The 18,648-nt window shown below is 38.7% G+C and overlaps 2 protein-coding genes across 2 annotated transcripts in view; one reads left to right on the top strand and one right to left on the bottom strand.

The window, feature by feature from the left end:
- LOC135205742 (uncharacterized) overlaps nt 1–18,648 on the top strand; it is a 142,651-nt gene that overhangs the window by 20,919 nt on the left and 103,084 nt on the right. The window contains exon 2 of the mRNA XM_064236844.1: nt 16,911–16,997. Within this exon, the coding sequence (XP_064092914.1) occupies nt 16,944–16,997 (54 nt within the window). The 5' untranslated portion in view covers nt 16,911–16,943. The remainder of the gene's footprint in view (nt 1–16,910; nt 16,998–18,648) is intronic.
- Nucleotides 4,285–5,760, bottom strand: LOC135208620 (uncharacterized). Its single transcript, XM_064240996.1, has one exon. The coding sequence runs from the start codon at nt 5,758–5,760 to the stop codon at nt 4,285–4,287; it is 1,476 nt and encodes a 491-aa protein (XP_064097066.1).

The following is an 18,648-nucleotide window of genomic DNA, read 5'->3' as shown; positions in this document are numbered from 1 at the left end:
TATATAGTTATATATCTATATATCTTATATAAGCTATACATTATTCAGGAGATGAAACTTATTCACATGGAACACACCCACATGGGCAGGTGACTTCAAATTTAAGTGTCCAAAGAATATGGTGTTCATTATGAAGTACAGGACGTACAGTAAAATACAGAAAGAAGTGATCCCACTTACTAAAAAAAAGGAAAAAAATTAATAAATTACCAGATAGATAAAAATGTATTTAAATGCAAGAAGACTAGTACTAGGGTAGTAATGTATTGTACCTTCGCTTGAACTTCTGAAGTCCCAACTGCACGACTTCCTCTGGGAGGCTGTTCCGTTCCACAGTCCAGCGGTATGAGGAGTAAAGGACCTCTGGAACTGAGGAGTTCGACAGCGATGCACATTTACTGCATATTGTGTGCTGCTGTTCAGCGAATCTAGTTGCTCTCGGCAGATAAAGGGGATCAGGGATCAATTATGAAAGTGAAAGATCTATGTTGAAATACAACTTATGAAAAAGTGACAAACAAGAGACTATCTATCGATGGTCCAAGTCATAACTACTACTATTAGATAACAGAAACCAATCATCACAAATCACTGGCAGGAACAAACATCCACATCCGAGAACAGTATTTTAGTAAATGAAGTACAAATGACCTAAAACAGGTTGCATTGATTTTATCACTGTTTTAAATATATGAGGCCTTTCAAACGATACCCAACTTTTGTGCAGCATGTGCTGAAACTTTCATTAGATGTTTCTCAAAAGTTAGATGTGAGTCAATAGTTACACCAAGAATTATTAAAGCTTCAAACTCGTTCAGTAAAGTTCCATCCACCTGAAGGGGAAGATGAGATGGGAATTCTGTATGGGATCTGCTAATCAATAGCTTTTTCATTTTACTGGAGTTCAGCCTCATAACCCACCGACTACACCAATCCCAGAGGGCAGCTTCATTTCTCATTGGTGGAGACTTTACTACACCTACAAGTGTTGCATCATCAGCATATTGAACGCTCATGTTTTCCAGGCCAACAACAATGTCACTTGCATACATTAATAGTAACAGTGGGCCAAGAACATTGCCCTGTGGAACTCCAGACACAATAGGTCTTGGTTCTGTAAAAATTCCATCCACAGCAACTCACTGCTGCCTACCTGTAAGGAAATCTTGAAGTAATCATAAAACATATCCACCCACTCCAAGAATCTGAAGTTTATGCCTAAGTACATTGTGATTTAATAAATCAAAAGCAGCACTAAAATCTATCTGCAATCAAAACCCTTGCAAATGGCATGTCAAGTCTAAATTAGTGTCACAGGTTCCTAGCTGCTTCCTATATGTATGCATATTGAACCTCTTTTTACAAAATTTGCACTTCACTCCAATGATATTAAGAAAATTCTTGATAATCTTGATAGCTGGGGTGGAGAAGATCTTAATGGTTTTTTCTATTTGTGATTAGGGATTTTTCTAGCGTGTTGTCTCCCATGTTTAGTAGATTCTATAGATATTTATGTCCATGTAGTATCTTTGCCGATGAGCATAAAATTAGTAATGCAGTGCCTGTTTCACAGAGTGGAACATCTGCAGACTGCAGTAACTACAGTCCATCTCTGTTCTCCCTGTTGCTGTAGAACTTATTTTTAAGCTACTATATAAATATGTTGATTCTAAAGGATTGTTAGCTGATGTATAGAGTGGTGCCTCATAGTGGACGCCGGAGAATGCCAGAGATCTCAAGAGAGATGTTAATATGGATGTCCATACCGTGCTGGCTTTGGTTGCTCAAATAAGCAGACACAAGACTGTGGCTTTCATTTTTGTGCCTCCCTGAAAACAAAGAAAGAAGGTCATGAGGTTTTTACGAAACTAACTCCTGTCAGTGTGTCAAATTTAATTTTACAGCTGGAAAGTGGGCATTAAGTGATCTGCTGACGATTTCTGATAGTCTGAAGACTTTCAAGCCTGACAAATATGAGTTATCGTGACAACAGTGCAAACTAGTCCTATTAGTGTCACAGGGTCGAAACAGACCCAAAATTATCAGAAAATTGCCTCATAAGTGAGTATTCATGATGACATGATGGAAAATATAATAGGTTAGAGGTTGTCTTGGTCCTGGTTTGAAAACTGCTATGCTGAATATTTCAAAAATATATAAAAAAAAATGTAACCTTCATATTAAACTATGTGATAGCTATCATAGACTAAACAGCTTTGAATTTTCAAATGTTATGTTTTTTTCTTTAACCCTTTCCGGTCTTGGAGCTTCTGGGAGAAGCCAGCCATCCCTCTCATACTAGGTATCGAGGGCTTCTGACAGAAGCCCACCCCAACACCGTGCATATCTTTGTAATAACTCAATATAGCGTCCCCAAAATTTATCCAATCCATAGTCTGTTTTCTCTACTTGCCACGTATAAATTAAAGAAAATCTTTTCCCCACCAATCAATCCACAATGTGGCCCTGAAAATAATATTCAAAACTACACCAAAAACTCGGCTTGTTTCTGGCGAGATCACCTCATTTCGCCCGCGAGTTTCCCAGGTGAAAGTCTCCTCTCGCTACTTCTAACTGGCTTCATTTCCTCACGTGTTTGTAACACTGTCACCAAGTCGCCCTACATCCCTAAATTTGACTAAGAAGTAATTAGTGCTCTTCCTACAGATCCGATATATAATTCTTCTGTCTTTGACGAACAATATTTTCACTGCAATCCATATTTCTAAAAAGTATAAAAAAAAAATCAGTCGGCATACAATAGGTAGCTGCGTTCAATCTTGTGATGTAATCGAAAACATTTCCTATCCGTACATCAGAATGATGCCGGTTAGTAAATTACCAATCCTTCATAATCCAATTGCGGTGTCCCCAAGACTACATCTAGGACCCTCCTCACAGTACCTATCAATCGTTCCCATGCTCCTTCAAAATGCGAAGCGCCTGGGGGATTGAAAACAAATTCCACCCCACACTGGAGCAACTCATTTTGCACCTTGTTTTCTCCCAAGAGCTCATAACTGGAGTCGAGAACCTTCCATGATCCCACAAAATTAGTGCCGCAGTCGCATCTAATCGTCCCAACCTGTCCACGACGAGCCAAAAACCTGAAGACACTAATGAATGAGTCTGATGTGAGATTTGACGCTACTTCCAAGTATATGGCCCTCATGTTCAAGCAGGTGAATATAACTCCCCAATGCTTTATCTGCGCTCTGCCCCTTTTCACGAAGAATGGCCCAAAAAAGTCCACCCCAGTGCGATAGAAGGGTGGTTTCCCTGACTCCACGCGATCAGGTGGTAGATCGGCCATTTGCTGTTCAATTACCTTTCCATGTACCCTGCGACACTTGATGCATTTCCCTAGCACGCGCCTCACTGCTGCATTATACTGGATAACCATGTCAGTCAAGTGGCCCTTATATGGCAGAATAATTGGATTCCTTTCTCTTGGGCGATATTTGCCAGTGATAACCTCCCTCCAATGCATAATAGTCCATTTCTCAGGATTGGTTTAAATTTTCTTAAGGAGCTGGAAACCCTGATGGTGCTGCCCTTCTCAAAACTTGCTATTTCTACCTCATAAGCCATACTCTGTGCTACCTGCACAACCACAGTCTCTGCCAAGCTCATAACTTGTGTGGACAAATGCATGTTTAGCTCGCTAAGCTGCTGCTTGTGTTTGTACATTAAATATCTGGCAAATAATATGACCCAACCTACTGCTCTGAGTAGCCGGATCCACTTTGAGTAGTGGTGGATGATTTTATGCAACCCTGTCTGCCTACGATCCAACCCAACCCTGTAGCTAATTGTTTGGTAGACTTGCGCCCTTTTGGGACCTATCTCATGCCTAACTTCTAGTCCTTCCACATTGTTGGACATGTGGGCTGGCTCTGCTGGCCAAAAACACTCCTCCTTCAGCAAGAAACCCGGCCCTGTTCTCCACCTTTCCGACTGCTTGGAGCGTGATGCATCATCTGCTGGGTTCCATTCAGAGTTAACGTACCGCCACTCATTCTGATCACTACCTTCCCTTATCATACAGACGCGGTTGGCTACAAATGTTTTGTACCTTGCTTGATCATTTCGAATATAACGCAAGACAGTTGTTGAATCTGTCCAATAATAGACCTCATCCACCTTGAAATCTACCATGGCCAGAATTGTGGTTTCAAGTCTTACAGCTAGTACAGCTGCACTAAGCTCTAGGCGGGGTACTGAAACATTCTTCAAGGGCACTACCCTTGCCTTTCCCATAATGAATCTACATGATACATTTCCTCACTGATCTGTGACCCACAAGCATGCCACTACTCCTAAAGCCATGATGCTTGCATCCAAGAACAGATGCAGCTGTATTAGGGTAGCTGACTCCCGCCCAATAAGCTTTAGGCATCTTGGCACACTTATCCCTCTGGTCTGATTCAACTTGTTCACCCACACCCTGATGCGGTCAGTGGTGTCGGAGTCCAATCCCATGTCCCAGCCTATCTTCAATCTACACAAGTCCTGCACAATTATCCGTCCCTCAATTAAAACTGGTGCCAATATGCAGAGGGGGTCGTAAATCGAGGCTATGGCTGACAACAAGCCGCGTTTAGTCCTTTGAACTGAAACTAGATCTGCCTGGACACCCAATTCATCTGTGGCCAAGTCCCACTGTACTCCTAATGCCTTTGTCTTATGTGACTCTGATCCATCTATGAACCCTGAAATGCCCTTACCGTACCACTCCCTTGGGATGGATGACAAAACCTCCACGCATGAGCTACTGAACTTCGTCAATGTAAATCCCCCTTTTTTGCAAAGCTTCTTAACCTCTAACAAATTACTTAAGGCATCTTGACGATCCTCGGCTCTCAAACAGTCATCTACATAGAAATTGTTAGCAACGGTGTCCCGTGCTCCCTCGGAGAACCCATTCCCAAAGTCGCTTGCTGTCTGTTTCAGCACAAAATTCGCAATGCTTGGTGATGAACAGGCCCCAAACAGATGTACAGCCATTCTGAATTCAGTTGGCTCCTCATTGAAACTATTTTCCCACCAAAAGAACCTGGGGTAGTCCCACTGATGTTCTGGTACCCTTACCTGGTAAAACATTGTATTTATATCCCCTGTATAGGCAAACAGACCTCCCCTAAACTTAACCAACACACCCAGCAAAGAGTTCATCATATCGGGTCCTTGCAATATTAGGTCATTCAACGACGTGCCCTCCACCCTGCTCGCACAGTCAAATACAACACGGACCTTGTCTGGCTTGTCTGTATGTTGCACACCAAAATGAGGGATATACCATACATTTTCCTGGCTAGCCGATGTCACTCGCTTAGCATATACTTTCTGTAGCATCTTGGTCATGAAGGTACTGTATTGCTTAGCGTAGGTACTATCCTTCATTACCTTCTTACGAAGGCTGTGCATACGGCACAATGCAATGTCTCTTGTTTCTGGCAAGGGTCCAAGATTGTCACGCAGAGGCAGTGGCACCTCATAAACCCCCTCTACAGTTCTAACCCCCTTTTGATTTAGATCTAGCCATTTCTTATCTTCTGTGGACATTTCCCTTTTGGGAGATGCCACGTCATGGAAGTCTCGATTATAATCTTCCACCAGCATGCGGTCTAACTCCAAACGCCTGCTTGTTACTTGGATGCTATTGATGTGCTCTTGACACCTCTTGCCCTTTGCCCCACAGACTACCCAGCCCAATAATGTTCGTAATGGCTTCCCTCGGCTCAAGTATGTGAGGAACATTGTTTCCAATTAGTAATCCCGCTTCAGCATCCACATCTGGGATATCTATTTCTTGCAGATGTGGCCAGCGTTCCAGATCTCCGGCCTTGACCACATCACACTCATCGATAGGTATGCGGGAGGTGCTTAACACTGGGGGGAGTGTAATGCAATTCTTACCCTCGTAGTCTAATACTGACAATCCTGAGACTAGGCTACATGCAATTTCCCCTGTTCCATTGATGGTTTCAACACTCACCTTTACGTCTTGCATCTCAGTGCAACCTAATGTCTTCATTAAGGCCTCTGAATGAAAGCATGTAGAACTCCCATTGTCCAAAAAGGCCCTCGTCACAACCTCCCTTCCTTCCCTTGACCTAACCCTTATTGGCACTACCCCCCTTAACTGCTCTGAACATAGCAATTTTGTCATGCGTACCTTCACCCTGAACCACTAAGGCCCTATTTGCGCTCTCTGGTTCCACCACTTCTGCTTCCTGGTGTCGTGCAACAGAGTTGGATGGTTTTTGTTACATACATTGCACCTTTTCCTGTATCTGCAATACTGGGACATATGATCATTTCTCAAACAACCAAAACAAAGCCTCAATTCCATAATGGTGTTTAGTTTGTCTTCATGCCCCATTTTAGTTATTTGGTCGCATTCATCTATTATATGTGGTCCTTTACAGTGCCAACATGAAAGTGGAGCATCCCCAATTTTGTTACATGAATCTTTCCTTGCCCTCATTAAACCCTCTGATTTGCTTGGAGCCGAACCTTCTCCTAACCCAGGGGTGGCCCCCCTTTTACCACTTTCAAACAGGTGGCGCCCAAACAAGGGATTTTTTAAGACCCTAGCCTCCCCTTCAATGAAACTAACTAAATCATCAAACTGTATGGTCTGCTTCGTCTCTCTCACTAATTATCTTGTCGGCAACTCTACACCATCGATCCCGCACACTAGATGGGAATTTGCTCAGGATCAACCTCATTGTTTTTGGGTTCTGCAATTCGGCGACACCTAAGGGATGCACGAAATTGCATTTCTGCAGGTTTTTAACATCATCGCATACTCATCAAAGTCTTCTGCATTATTTTCCCCCATGTCCTTCCATTTGATTACCTTATCCACGTATGTGGTGGCTATCTGCTCAAGGTTGCTGTATCGCTCCTCCAGCAATTTTCTTGCCTGCCTATAGCCTCTGAAGCATCTAAACGGAGGCAAGCTGCCACTATCTCATTTGGCACCTCATTGTGTATAAATCCAGATACCTCAGCCTTTCCTTATCATTTGTCAACTGGCTGCTAAATATGTCATCGAATGAGCGGATGAATCTAAAATACTTTGTATAATCTCCATCAAACTTAGCCATATCCTGCTTGGGCATCAAGCTTTTGATGCTGCAAGAGATTAATGTCTGCAAGATTTCCTTATTACTTAAGTCGCCTTGGTTATTCCCACCTGAGTTGACTTCAGGTGCTACTGCACCCAAACCCATGGGTTGTTCACTCCTGTCCATGTCAGGGTCTATGTGCTCCCTTATCCTAGTAACGGGAGTTATTTCTCTATCATTTTCATCAAATTGTTGTAAAACCTTCTCCTCTGCCACCACCTCAGCTATCTCTGCCTCCAACCTAAGCTTCTCCCTTCTTCCTCTCGCTCTATGGCCGGCAGCTCTTAGAACTTCTGTAATTTTGCTTCCAACCTGGCTCTAGAAGCAGCTACCAACACACACCTACTCCCAGTAGAACTCACGCTCGACTGTTTAGAGCCCCCTGAAGCAACAGATTGCCTACCAATAACTGATGCACTATCCCCCACATTTAAATGTTCCTCCTCCTCTGGGAATGCCCAATGTCCTCTCCTGCCTCATGGTCCTGATTGATCTCACTGTCGTGCCTGACCTCGAGTTCCTTTAAAAATTCCTGAACACTCCTGCCCTCCTTCTCTAGTGACTCACTTAGACGCTGATACAATTCAGATTTGTTCCCCCCCCATTGGGAGGCTTCTAGCTCTCAAACCCTCCCTCAATTGCACAACTTTAAGGGGGCCGGCCGGAACCTCTATATATGGAGGTATAGGGCGAAAAATGCAAAGTCATGAAAAAATTCATGGAGCTTCATATGGCAATTGAGAATACGTATACGAAATATTTCGTCAAAATTCCTCTTACTTTCGTAGTTACAGGGTAATTAGTTAACGTAACTCAATAAGCCTAAAACATTGATCCGTACAAGAAAATGCAATATTTCTTCTATTATCGTAAATTTTGATAATTATTGTCAAAGAAATTGGGAGAAATGGCATCTGTAGACATTCCCCGAGTCGAGAAGGAGACTTCAGGCTCAAGCTACCAAGTCCAGTCCTGATTTAGTGCGATCACAGACGTCAGGTAGTCTACACGTTCCATTTCACGTCTGACATTCGCCTGCTTTCACGTATGTTTATGTATGTTTCGGCAAGAATTTCATCATGCCAATGAGGAAAAGACAAGGGAAACATCTCGCTAACATACAGACGAAGAAAAATCGCTCAAGTATTATTACAGAATATCATAATATATGCGTAGTTAGTGAAGAGAGAGGGGAGGGTTGCTTAGTAACGCCCCCGTCTTGCTTGACAGCACACGTCACACTGTGCCTAAGGCTATGATCTTTGAGCAAAGAGATCTTCATTTATGATAAATAACAAAGTTTTGGTTTTTTAATACCCAAAATGGAATAATAATCATGATTTATTAAATTGTCTTTGTAAAAAAAGTGTACGCCTTCGAGTTTCACCTCTTGACATTCTCTCGCAATTACGTTTGTTTATCTTTGTTTCGGGCAAGAATTTCATCATGCCAAAGAGGAAAATACAAGGAAAACATCTCGCTAACACACAGAAGAAGAAAATTCGCTGAAATAAGCAGTTTTAGTGAAGGGGAGAGAGAGAATTGTGTAGGAAGGAGTGCCCCATCTTGCCTCAAGCAGTGCCCCAGGCTGCGATATATGAGCAAAGGGATCATCATTTATGATTAAATTATGATAAATAAAATAGTTTTGGTTTATTAATACACAAAAAACAAATATACATTCATAATAATCATTATTTATTAATATTGTCTTTATAGAAATACGAAGGAAAACTTTGAATGCCCGTATCTCAAAACTATACTTATTAACCTTCAAAATCTATCTTCTCACTTAGTTTTAAAGCTATAACATTGGAATTTGGTATATAACTCAGAAAGACATTATAGAACAATCAAATAGAGCCCTTTTTTCCAATTTTTGTTTCGTATTTTTTTTATAAATTTTTTTCTCCTGATTTATAGGGTTATTTTTTGACCATATTGAAAAATTCATATCTAGCAAAAAAATGACTTTTAGAAAAAAAACTCTCCATTCGATTGGAGGTCTACATTAGGTCTATATATGGTAGTAATCCCAGGTCTTAATATTAAATATCAAGGGAGGAGATAGAATTTGAAAAATGGTTATTTTCGGGATAAATCACCCTGGCGTCACAAAACCGAAGGTCAGAGGCGAAAATCATATGCGGTTTGGAGATGTCCCAAGTCACCTTATTAAGTGGTATGAATATCAAAGTCCTGTCCTTAAAAAAGGGCATTAGCCTGCCGGCCCCCTTAAGGGTCCATTTTCTTGGATTCAGCTCTGGCCAATGAGTTGCCAAGAACCTGCACCACTCCGTGAAGACAACTACCAGTACCTTACTCAGTTGCGACATCACAAAGATCCTTCAAGCCTAGGGAGCAACCCTGAATGCATCAATATCTCATGTCCCAGTTTTATTTACTTAAGCCTTACTGCAAGCGGCAAACAGACTGGGAAATGATCCTACGAACCTGAATTAATACACCATGAGGCTTAAAAAATGTTGCACTGCTCTCCCAGCTTGAGCACGCCTGCCCCTCTAATTGCTATTAACCCTTTACTGTGGTTCATCAGGGTCCCTAGCTAGGACACCACAATCCTACCAAATTTTGTTACCAACCCACGAACACGATCTTGAACCCCTCAAAATTTGCCAATCAGCCATTACCCTGGACAAACTCACCCAGATGTAGTTTTGCATACCAACCACAAAATTACGCCCCTCCTGAAGAAATGGCACAAATCTCGGAACCATCACAACATATAGCTATATATATATATATATATATATATATATATATATATATAAATGTATATATATATATCTATATATATATATATATATATATTATATATATATAATATACATATATCTTTTTTTTAAAGAAAGGTAAGAATGTAAGAACCCTAGTTAAGTACACCCTACACACACAAACCACTGCCCAGCAATCAACAATTCTCACATTAAATGACCCAAATGTTTTTTATGCATGACTACCAATGTACAAGATTATCCTGCCGAATAATTCTCCAAAACAAAATTAGTTACGCAAACTTGAATAATTCTCCAAAACAAAATTAATTACCCAAACCTGAATAATTCTCCAAAACAAAATTAGTTACCCAAACTTGAATAATTCACCAAGACAAAATTAATTACCCAAACCTGAATAATTCTCCAAACCCACATTACCCAAACTCGAATAATTCTCCAAAACAAATTAGTTACCAAAACTTGGATAATTCTCCAAAACAAAATTAGTTACCCAAACTTGAATAATTCTCCAAAACAAAATTAATTACCCAAACCTGAATAATTCTCCTAAACAAAATTAGTTACCCAAACTTGAATAATTTTCCAAAACAAAATTAATTGCTTTACTTAACCAGCCCCTCTTACGACGCCAGTAGAATAGATTTAACCGGCCATTAGAATCTTAAACTTAAGGTCTCCCCTCCTCAGTAACTGTTAAATATTAATGACGTGCGCCAAAATTCGTTAAAATTCGCTCATGAACATTTTAATCCCTTCGTTGCAGAACCACCATATGCCTGATAAATATTTGACTCATGCGACACTTTTAACAATCGCGCCAAACACCTTCAGTGATACACAACAACTTTGAAACATGAACATTTAGCATTCGTTGCGGAACCACCATGGCCCTGATAAATAATTGCATTGGTGATGGCACTACCACTAAATACGCCTAACAATGCCTTAAAGAAATGGATCCAACAATGGCTTCTTATATGTGTAGACTTAGCTTTCTTCGCTCTCCTGGCCTTCTTCGGGGTTACACTAGATTTATGATTTAACCATACCTTAACATGTAGGTGAATATAAACAAAACTTGATTGGACAAATTCAAAATTAAAATTTAACACAAATTTCATGAATCCCCAAACTCCGGAGAGAGAGAGAGAGAGAGAGAGAGAGAGAGAGAGAGAGAGAGAGAGAGAGAGAGAGAGCTCCTAAATCTGCAGTCATTTTACATATTCTGCATCCAGTACAGTTTACAAGAGAGGTTTCCATACTTCCTCTAAACCTAAACTGGCAAACTACTCTGGTTCCAGGATAATCTTCATAGAGAATTCCATTTGTGCCAGAGTTTAAGCCTGAGACTCGACATCTAAAACGGGCCTTGTCTTATGCACATACTTCCTTTTCTAGCTTGATTTGGTCTTCTGAGGTTAATTTTACGTCCTATGGGGCCCTCATGTGGTGCCGGCAATGGACTTCATTTTTCATTCTCATTTGTATCTTACCTTGAGTTACTAAAATCAGCCTATTTAAGAACTGATTTTTTCTGGTGGCTTCAATTCCTGGCTGGGCATAATTATACTCTGTTTTTTTTCATCTGTCCACCCGCCTGTGGTGTTTGTGTATGGTAACATTGCGTCCCGAGCTTTAGATAGTTACGCTATGTGTAAGTTTTAGGTAAATAAAAGGATATCTGGGTGTATATTTGCAACTGAAAGGTGTTTTAATAATTTACTATATGCGGATTACACCGTTAATATTCGAAATAGGATATTATTATAATTGTTGAATGTAAGCTGAATGTAACTATCTAAAGCCCAGGACGCAGTGTTACCATACGCAAACACCACAGGCTGGTGGACAGATGGAAAAAAACCGAGTATAGGTGATTCAAAAAGGGCCCTTACATAGCTCAGGATCAGTGATCTTCCAGGACCAACCATTTCTTGCTATTAAATATGACTATAGTATTCAGCTACACGTAGAATGAATGTGATACTGATCAGGTGATGTTTCTCCTCAGGTATTACTGTTGTATTGGATTATGCGCTGGTAATTCATCTTCCTTTAGCCTGCAATGACATATGCTTTCCTTGACATACCCGTCTTAATGCCTCAGGTGCTAGGAATGTTTTTAGGTGCGTTATGCCTAACATCCATTACTTACAAAAACCACACGAATTTCCAACATCATTGTTGTCTTCAGTATCTGTTGTTATGGCGACCGGAGTGCTTACATCTGAGCCCACTATTCTCTTCAGAGGCTCAACTGCTTTGTTTTCTCTCCTAAATTAATATTAATGGGGTCATAATAACAAACATTGTGTTTACTATACATTATTTTTGTAATAACCTATCAATCATGAGTGCCGTTGTCCCTTTTCTGCACTCCTCCAGCTGGAGGTTAGCACAGAGGAATGCCAGTTGGGTTTGTATTGCAGTATCTTCGGCTGCTAACCACGAACATAAATGCAAAAATGTTCTCGCAACCACTTTTCAGTACAGAAAATACTGTAAAGTCAGAAGCCTCCGGGTACCAGTTCACCAACATTACATAAGCTCCTCTGCCCAAACCTCAAAGAAAAGGCTTGTTATGATTAATGAGGTTGTCTAAATATGCATTGCATTATAAAATTATTGCATATACGTAGATGCAAGAGATGTGACTTCATTGGAACTCCCATCAATCTGAGAGTATAACTTTTTCGAAAGAAAGCAAAGCATAAAAGACTGTTGAATTTTTCATGGGCCGTGTCTGGGCAGTAGCTGTTCGAAAACACATTTATTTAGTCCAAATTGTTCGAGCCAAAAATTATCAGGACAAAATGGTTAAAGGCTCTTGTCAATCTATCATTTGTTCGAGTTCAAATTTTTGTTTAAAATGCGCTCACTTTTAACGGAAAATATAAATTGTCCTTAGTTTTTTCTTGTACTTATTTTCTATGTACATTTTGTTTTCATCTCTTATTTCATGAAGTTGTCACTCATCGCGGCCATGTAAGTAAAGCTTTGAAATAAATATAAATGAAAAAGTATTATGCCACTCATCCATTTTTAGAAAGAAGAAGAGGATTAGTCTCTTATTTAGATAAAGTGATTAAATATTTTTATAGCATAATATTTTTAGTACAAAACTGATGATTTGCAAACTAAAATTGTATGAATCTGCAAGTGTAGTTATCAATCACGGTCTCATACACAAAGGCAGCGAAAAAATTTTATTAATATTCTACACGACAAACTACCTTAAAACAAAGCAATCAACCTTCCCTTAATAAAATCTCAAAACAAACTGGATATCTTTACGTGACAGATCACTTGAGGACAAATCAATTAAGATTTTTGTAACAAAGCCACCTCACACCAAATCAGTGAACTTCTAAAACAAATCATTTCTAAAACAAATCATTTATTTCAAGCTACCTTGAAATAAATAAATTTCTATGTGATAAACCACCCGAGAACAAACAATCAAGATTCGCATAGCCAAGCCGACTCAAAACAAATCAAATAATATTCCTATCCTAATGCACCTCAAAATTAATCAGTCAGTCTTCAAATAATAAACCTGCTGAGAAAACTACACAAAAAATCAGCGAACCTCCACATGACAAGCCACCTCAAAAAATCAATCAAGATTCTCAAAACAAAATTGTCTCAAAGAAAATAAAACCATATTCACATGACAAAGCTACCTTAAAACGAACCGTTCAATACTGCTATGACAAACCCACCTTAAAAAAATCAATCGCTCGCAACTTGACAAACGTCAAAAAAAAAAAAAAAAAAATCGATCAGAATTCCCATGACAAAAACACATCGGGACGAAGCTGTTAATCTCCACGTGACAAACAACTCCAAAACAAACCAATCAACATTTCTGTGGCAAACCTGCCTTCAAATGAATTAGTTATTCCCCTCTTGACAAATCACCTCCCAACAAATCAGTCAACATTCCCGTGACAAAGCACCTCAGAACAAATCCGCCAACCTCCGCATGACAGACCACTACAGAACAAAGCAGTCAAGATTTACATTTCAAAATCTCCTAAAAAAAATTAAACAGTATCAAAATGGCAAAGCCAGTCAATATTCTTACGACACAGCTAACTTGAAATAAATCAGCCAGTCTCCATGTGATAAGTCATATCCAAAACATATCAGACATTATCAAGGTGACAAATCAGGTTAAAACCAATCAATCAACATTTTCTTGTCAAAACCACCTCAAAACAAATTGTTCAATAATACCATAAAAAACTACATCAAAACAAATCAATCAAGATTCTCGTAACATGAGCAACTAAAAACAAATCAGTCACTGTCTTCGTGACATACCCAATTCGAATCAAATCAGTAACCATCCCTACGACAAAACTACCCCAAAATATATTAGTCTTCATGTTATAAACTCCCTAAAAACAATAAGTTCTTTTTCTGGTAATAAAATTCCATCAAAACTAATGAGTCAACACTCCAATGACAAATCCACCTCAGTATAAACCAGTCAACACTCCTATGACAAATCCACCTCAATATAAATCAGTCAATTTCTTCATAACAAAACCCCTCAAAGCAAATCATTCCAGATCTTGTAACAAAGTCACCTTATAACAGTCAGTTACCATCCACAAGAGAAAGCCAGCTGCTCAAAACAGACCAATCAATATTCCTGTGAAAAAAACACCTCTCAGTATATCAGTTAACCCTTAAACGCCGAAGCGGTAAAAAAAAAAATTGTCTCCCGTGTGCTGGAGGTGTTTCAGAGTGAGCGCGGAAGCAAAAAAAATATCTTTTTCAAAAAATCAAAGCGCGCTTAGTTTTCAAGATTAAGAGTTCATTTTTGGCTCCTTTTTTTTTCATTGACTGAGGTTTAGTATGCAACCATCAGAAATGAAAAAAATTATCATTATCATATATAAATAATGCGATATATGATAGCACAAAAACGAAATTTCATATATAATTGTATTCAAATCGCGCTGTGCGCGAAACGGTTAAAGGTAACAAGTTACTTTTTTTCGTTGTAATGTACACTAAATTGCAATCATTTTGGTATATAACACATTGTAAAACGATAAAAGCAACACAGAGAAAATATTATCACAAAATAATGCATGAATTCGTAACACACGGACATAAACAAATATTTTTTTCAAAAATTCACCATAAATCTAAATATTGTCCTAGAGACTTCCAATTTCTTTCAAAATGAAGACAAATGATTGAATATTACTATACTATAAAGTATTAGCTTACAATTGCAGTTTTCGACCATATCTGACGAGTTAAAGTTGACCGAATGTCGAATTTTTATATATATATATATTTTTATATGCAATTATTTCGGAAATAAGAAAAGCTACAACCTTCAAATATTTTTCGTTTTATTTTACATGAAATTGCGCACATTTTAATATATAAAACTCTATGAAATGCCTAATATGAAACAGAGCAAATATTCCGAGAATGGGACGTACGCATTTCGGAGATATGTGGTGGAGAATCCGCGCACGGAGGGAAGGAAAGTTTTTTTTTTTTTAAATTCACCATAAATCTAAATATTGTGTTAGAGACTTCGAATTTGTTTCAAGATGAAGATAAATGACTGAATATTACTAGACTGTAAGAGTTTTAGCTTACAATTGCGTTTTTCGACCATTTCGGTAGAGTCAATGTTGACCGAACGTGGTTTTTTTTCTATTTATCGTGATTTATATGCAAATATTTCAAAAATGAGAAAAGCTACAACCTTCAATTATGTTTTGTTGTATTCTACATGAACTTGCGCACATTTTAATATATAAAACTTTATGTAACGGCTAATTTAAAATGGTGCAAACATTACCACAATCACACGTATGATTTTTTCGGAAGAGTTACCGGGCTGACGTAAAGAAAATGTTATTTCTGTCATAAATTCTCCATAAATCGAAATATTGTGCTAGAGACTTCCAATTTGTTGCAAAATGAAGGTAAATGATTGAATATTACTAGAATATAAGCGTTTTAGCTTACAATTGCGTTTTTCGACCATTTCGGTAGAGTCAAAGTTGACCGAAGGTTGAAAATTTGTCACTTATCATTTTTTATATGAAAATATTTCAAAACTGATAAAAGCTACAACCATGGGTTGTTTTTAGTTGTATTTTGCATGAAATTGCGCACATTTCCATATATAAAACTTTATGTAACGGCTAATTTTAAAATGGTGCAAACATTACCACAATCGCATGTATGATTTTTTTTGGAAGAGTTACCGCGCGGACGTAAGGAAAAAGTTTTTTCATAATTTCACCATAAATCGAAATATTGTGCTAGAGACTTCCAATTAGTTGCAAAATTAAGGTAAATGATTGAATATTACTAAAATATAAGAGTTTTAGCTTACAATTGCGTTTTTCGACCATTTCGGTAGAGTCAAAGTTGACCAAAGGTTGAAATTTTGGCACTTATCGTTATTTATATGAAAATATCTCAAAACTGATAAAAGCTACAGTCATGAGTATTTTTTTGTTGTATTCTACATAAAAATGCACACATTTTCATGTATAATACTCCATGTAACGGCTAATTTAAAATGGTACAAAAATTATGTCAAAGGGACGAAATAATTTCCGAGATGTGTCACATATACTTTTTAGTGCGGTACGAAAGAAATTCGCGCTTGCGCGCCTGCGTAACGATTGTAAACAAAACAACACCTTGATCCGTGAACTCCCAGCATCCCCCAAGGCGTGTGATTCAAGAGTTTTTGGCTGGTAGGCCTAAAAGTATTTTTCCGCGAATTTTTAAAAAAACTTTTGTATGTCGACGTAAAATACGTCCAGTCGGCAGTAAAGGGCTAATCTAGATGTGCTCACTGCCTCAAACCAAATCAATCAAGATTCTAATAACAAAATCACCTGAAAAGAAACCAGTCTGTATCCACGTAACAAAGCCACTTCAAAACAAATCATACAACATTCCCATGACAACAGCCATTCCATAGAGAAGTATTGCTTGTAAAACTTCGGTCTTCTTTCAGGAAGGACACTTCTTGAGGAGTGAGAGAGAAGTCATGGTGACACCCCTGGCCAACACTTTTCTCCTGGTTGTGCTCATTTTTCCAACGGTAAGTTGCAATTCCAGAAATTCTCCAGATATGTCGTAGAAGACGTCATCTAAAGAAAACGAATCATTCCTAATTTTATAATGATTTTAATGATATTGTGCATATCCTAAAATTTCATGCAGTTTCTTGATATACTTTTTGTAAACATTCACAAGTTCTTTTTAACCTCTAATTGATTCATTTCTAATATAAAATGTTTTTTCATTTTTTATTTCATAACGTAATCAAAATAATATTTCTTAGGATTTTTTTTTTACCGTGTATTACACAGACTGTGGTACATGAAGGAAATTCTTTATACTGACCTATCGTCCACAGGTCCTCGACCTCGACTGTTGTGGTCTCTCCAGTCACCTACGCATAGTTTGTTACATAGATACGTACTACCTACTACTCGCCCACCTCTCCCCAACCACAGTTATTTAAAAAAAGCTGTTATATATTATAAAAATTCTGCATCATCAAAATTACTAAGAAAGATTTTACATTTAGATGTTTAACAATTAAAGTTAAATATGTCTTAATTTAACCAGGCCACTGAGCTGATTAGTAGCTCTCCTAGGGCTGGCCCGAAGGATAAGATTTTTATTTACGTGGCTAGAAACCAATTGGTAACTTAGCAACGGGACCTACAGTTTATCGTGGGATCCGAACCACATTACATTGGGGAATAAATTTCTAATCACCAGAACTAAATTCCTCTGGTTCCAAATTGGCGGCGGCGGAGCGCGAATTCGGTCTACCAGATTGATAGGCGAGTAAGCAACCCACTCGTCCAATAAGGAACTTAGATGTTCAACAGTAAATCGATATCTTAGAGAGAGAGACAGAGACCTAGTCACTGACTGACTACTTAAACTAACATTGCAACAATGGTCCTCAATGCGGAATGAGATGGAGAAGACCGGCTGAATGACCACCATAACCTTTACAATGCACACGTGGTCAATGAAGATTGTGTATCAACTGACTGACTGCCATGCAACAATCGCGCTAAGTGTAGAGAGAGAGAGAGAGAGAGAGAGAGAGAGAGAGAGAGAGAGAGAGAGAGAGAGTGTCCTCTGGGTAGGTATCTCAGAAACATATAGTCTATGCAGTGATTATAATTATACAAGAATAAGTGTTATCTCTCTCTCTCTCTCTCTCTCTTCTACAGTAATTCGTATACACATCCAGAATTTGAATTCGTGAAAAAAGTATCAAATTAATAGTATGAAGCAGTTATAAGTCTGGAAGAAGAATGCCTCGCAAAATATGCTATTTTTAAACTGCAAACATAAAAGTAGTACATCTTTTTAGCTTACCTGACCTCAAAGTTTAAGCGCGTTTTTATGACGTAATTTGCCTGACATCTGTTCACGTACTATGTTGGTATGCATGAATCTGTATGCATACCTAGAGTAAACGTTTCACGTTTTCCAGAACTACTGGACCATCAATTTCAGCCAGACTTGCCACTTAAGCATCTTTGGGTAAAGTATATTCTAGTTAATTCACGGGGTTAGGCCTAGGTGAGGAGAGGCAGACCTCTGTCCATAGAGAGCTGATTCTTACCGCGCGCCGCAGAGATATAGGTTGTACGATCTATGGTCTCCGGGTGAGGATGGGGCCAGGGCAGCGGTCATGGTTATAGTATATACTATTATGCAGG

The sequence above is a fragment of the Macrobrachium nipponense genome, chromosome 11 (assembly GCF_015104395.2).
Source record: "Macrobrachium nipponense isolate FS-2020 chromosome 11, ASM1510439v2, whole genome shotgun sequence".
Taxonomy (NCBI): domain Eukaryota; kingdom Metazoa; phylum Arthropoda; class Malacostraca; order Decapoda; family Palaemonidae; genus Macrobrachium; species Macrobrachium nipponense.
The sequence above is the reverse complement of the archived record's forward strand: the minus strand, read 5'-3'. Positions and strand labels throughout refer to the sequence as shown.

Coding starts and splice junctions, on each gene's coding strand:
- LOC135208620 (XM_064240996.1), bottom strand. CDS start 5,760: ATGTTCCTCACATACTTGAGCCGAGGGAAGCCATTACGAACATTATTG.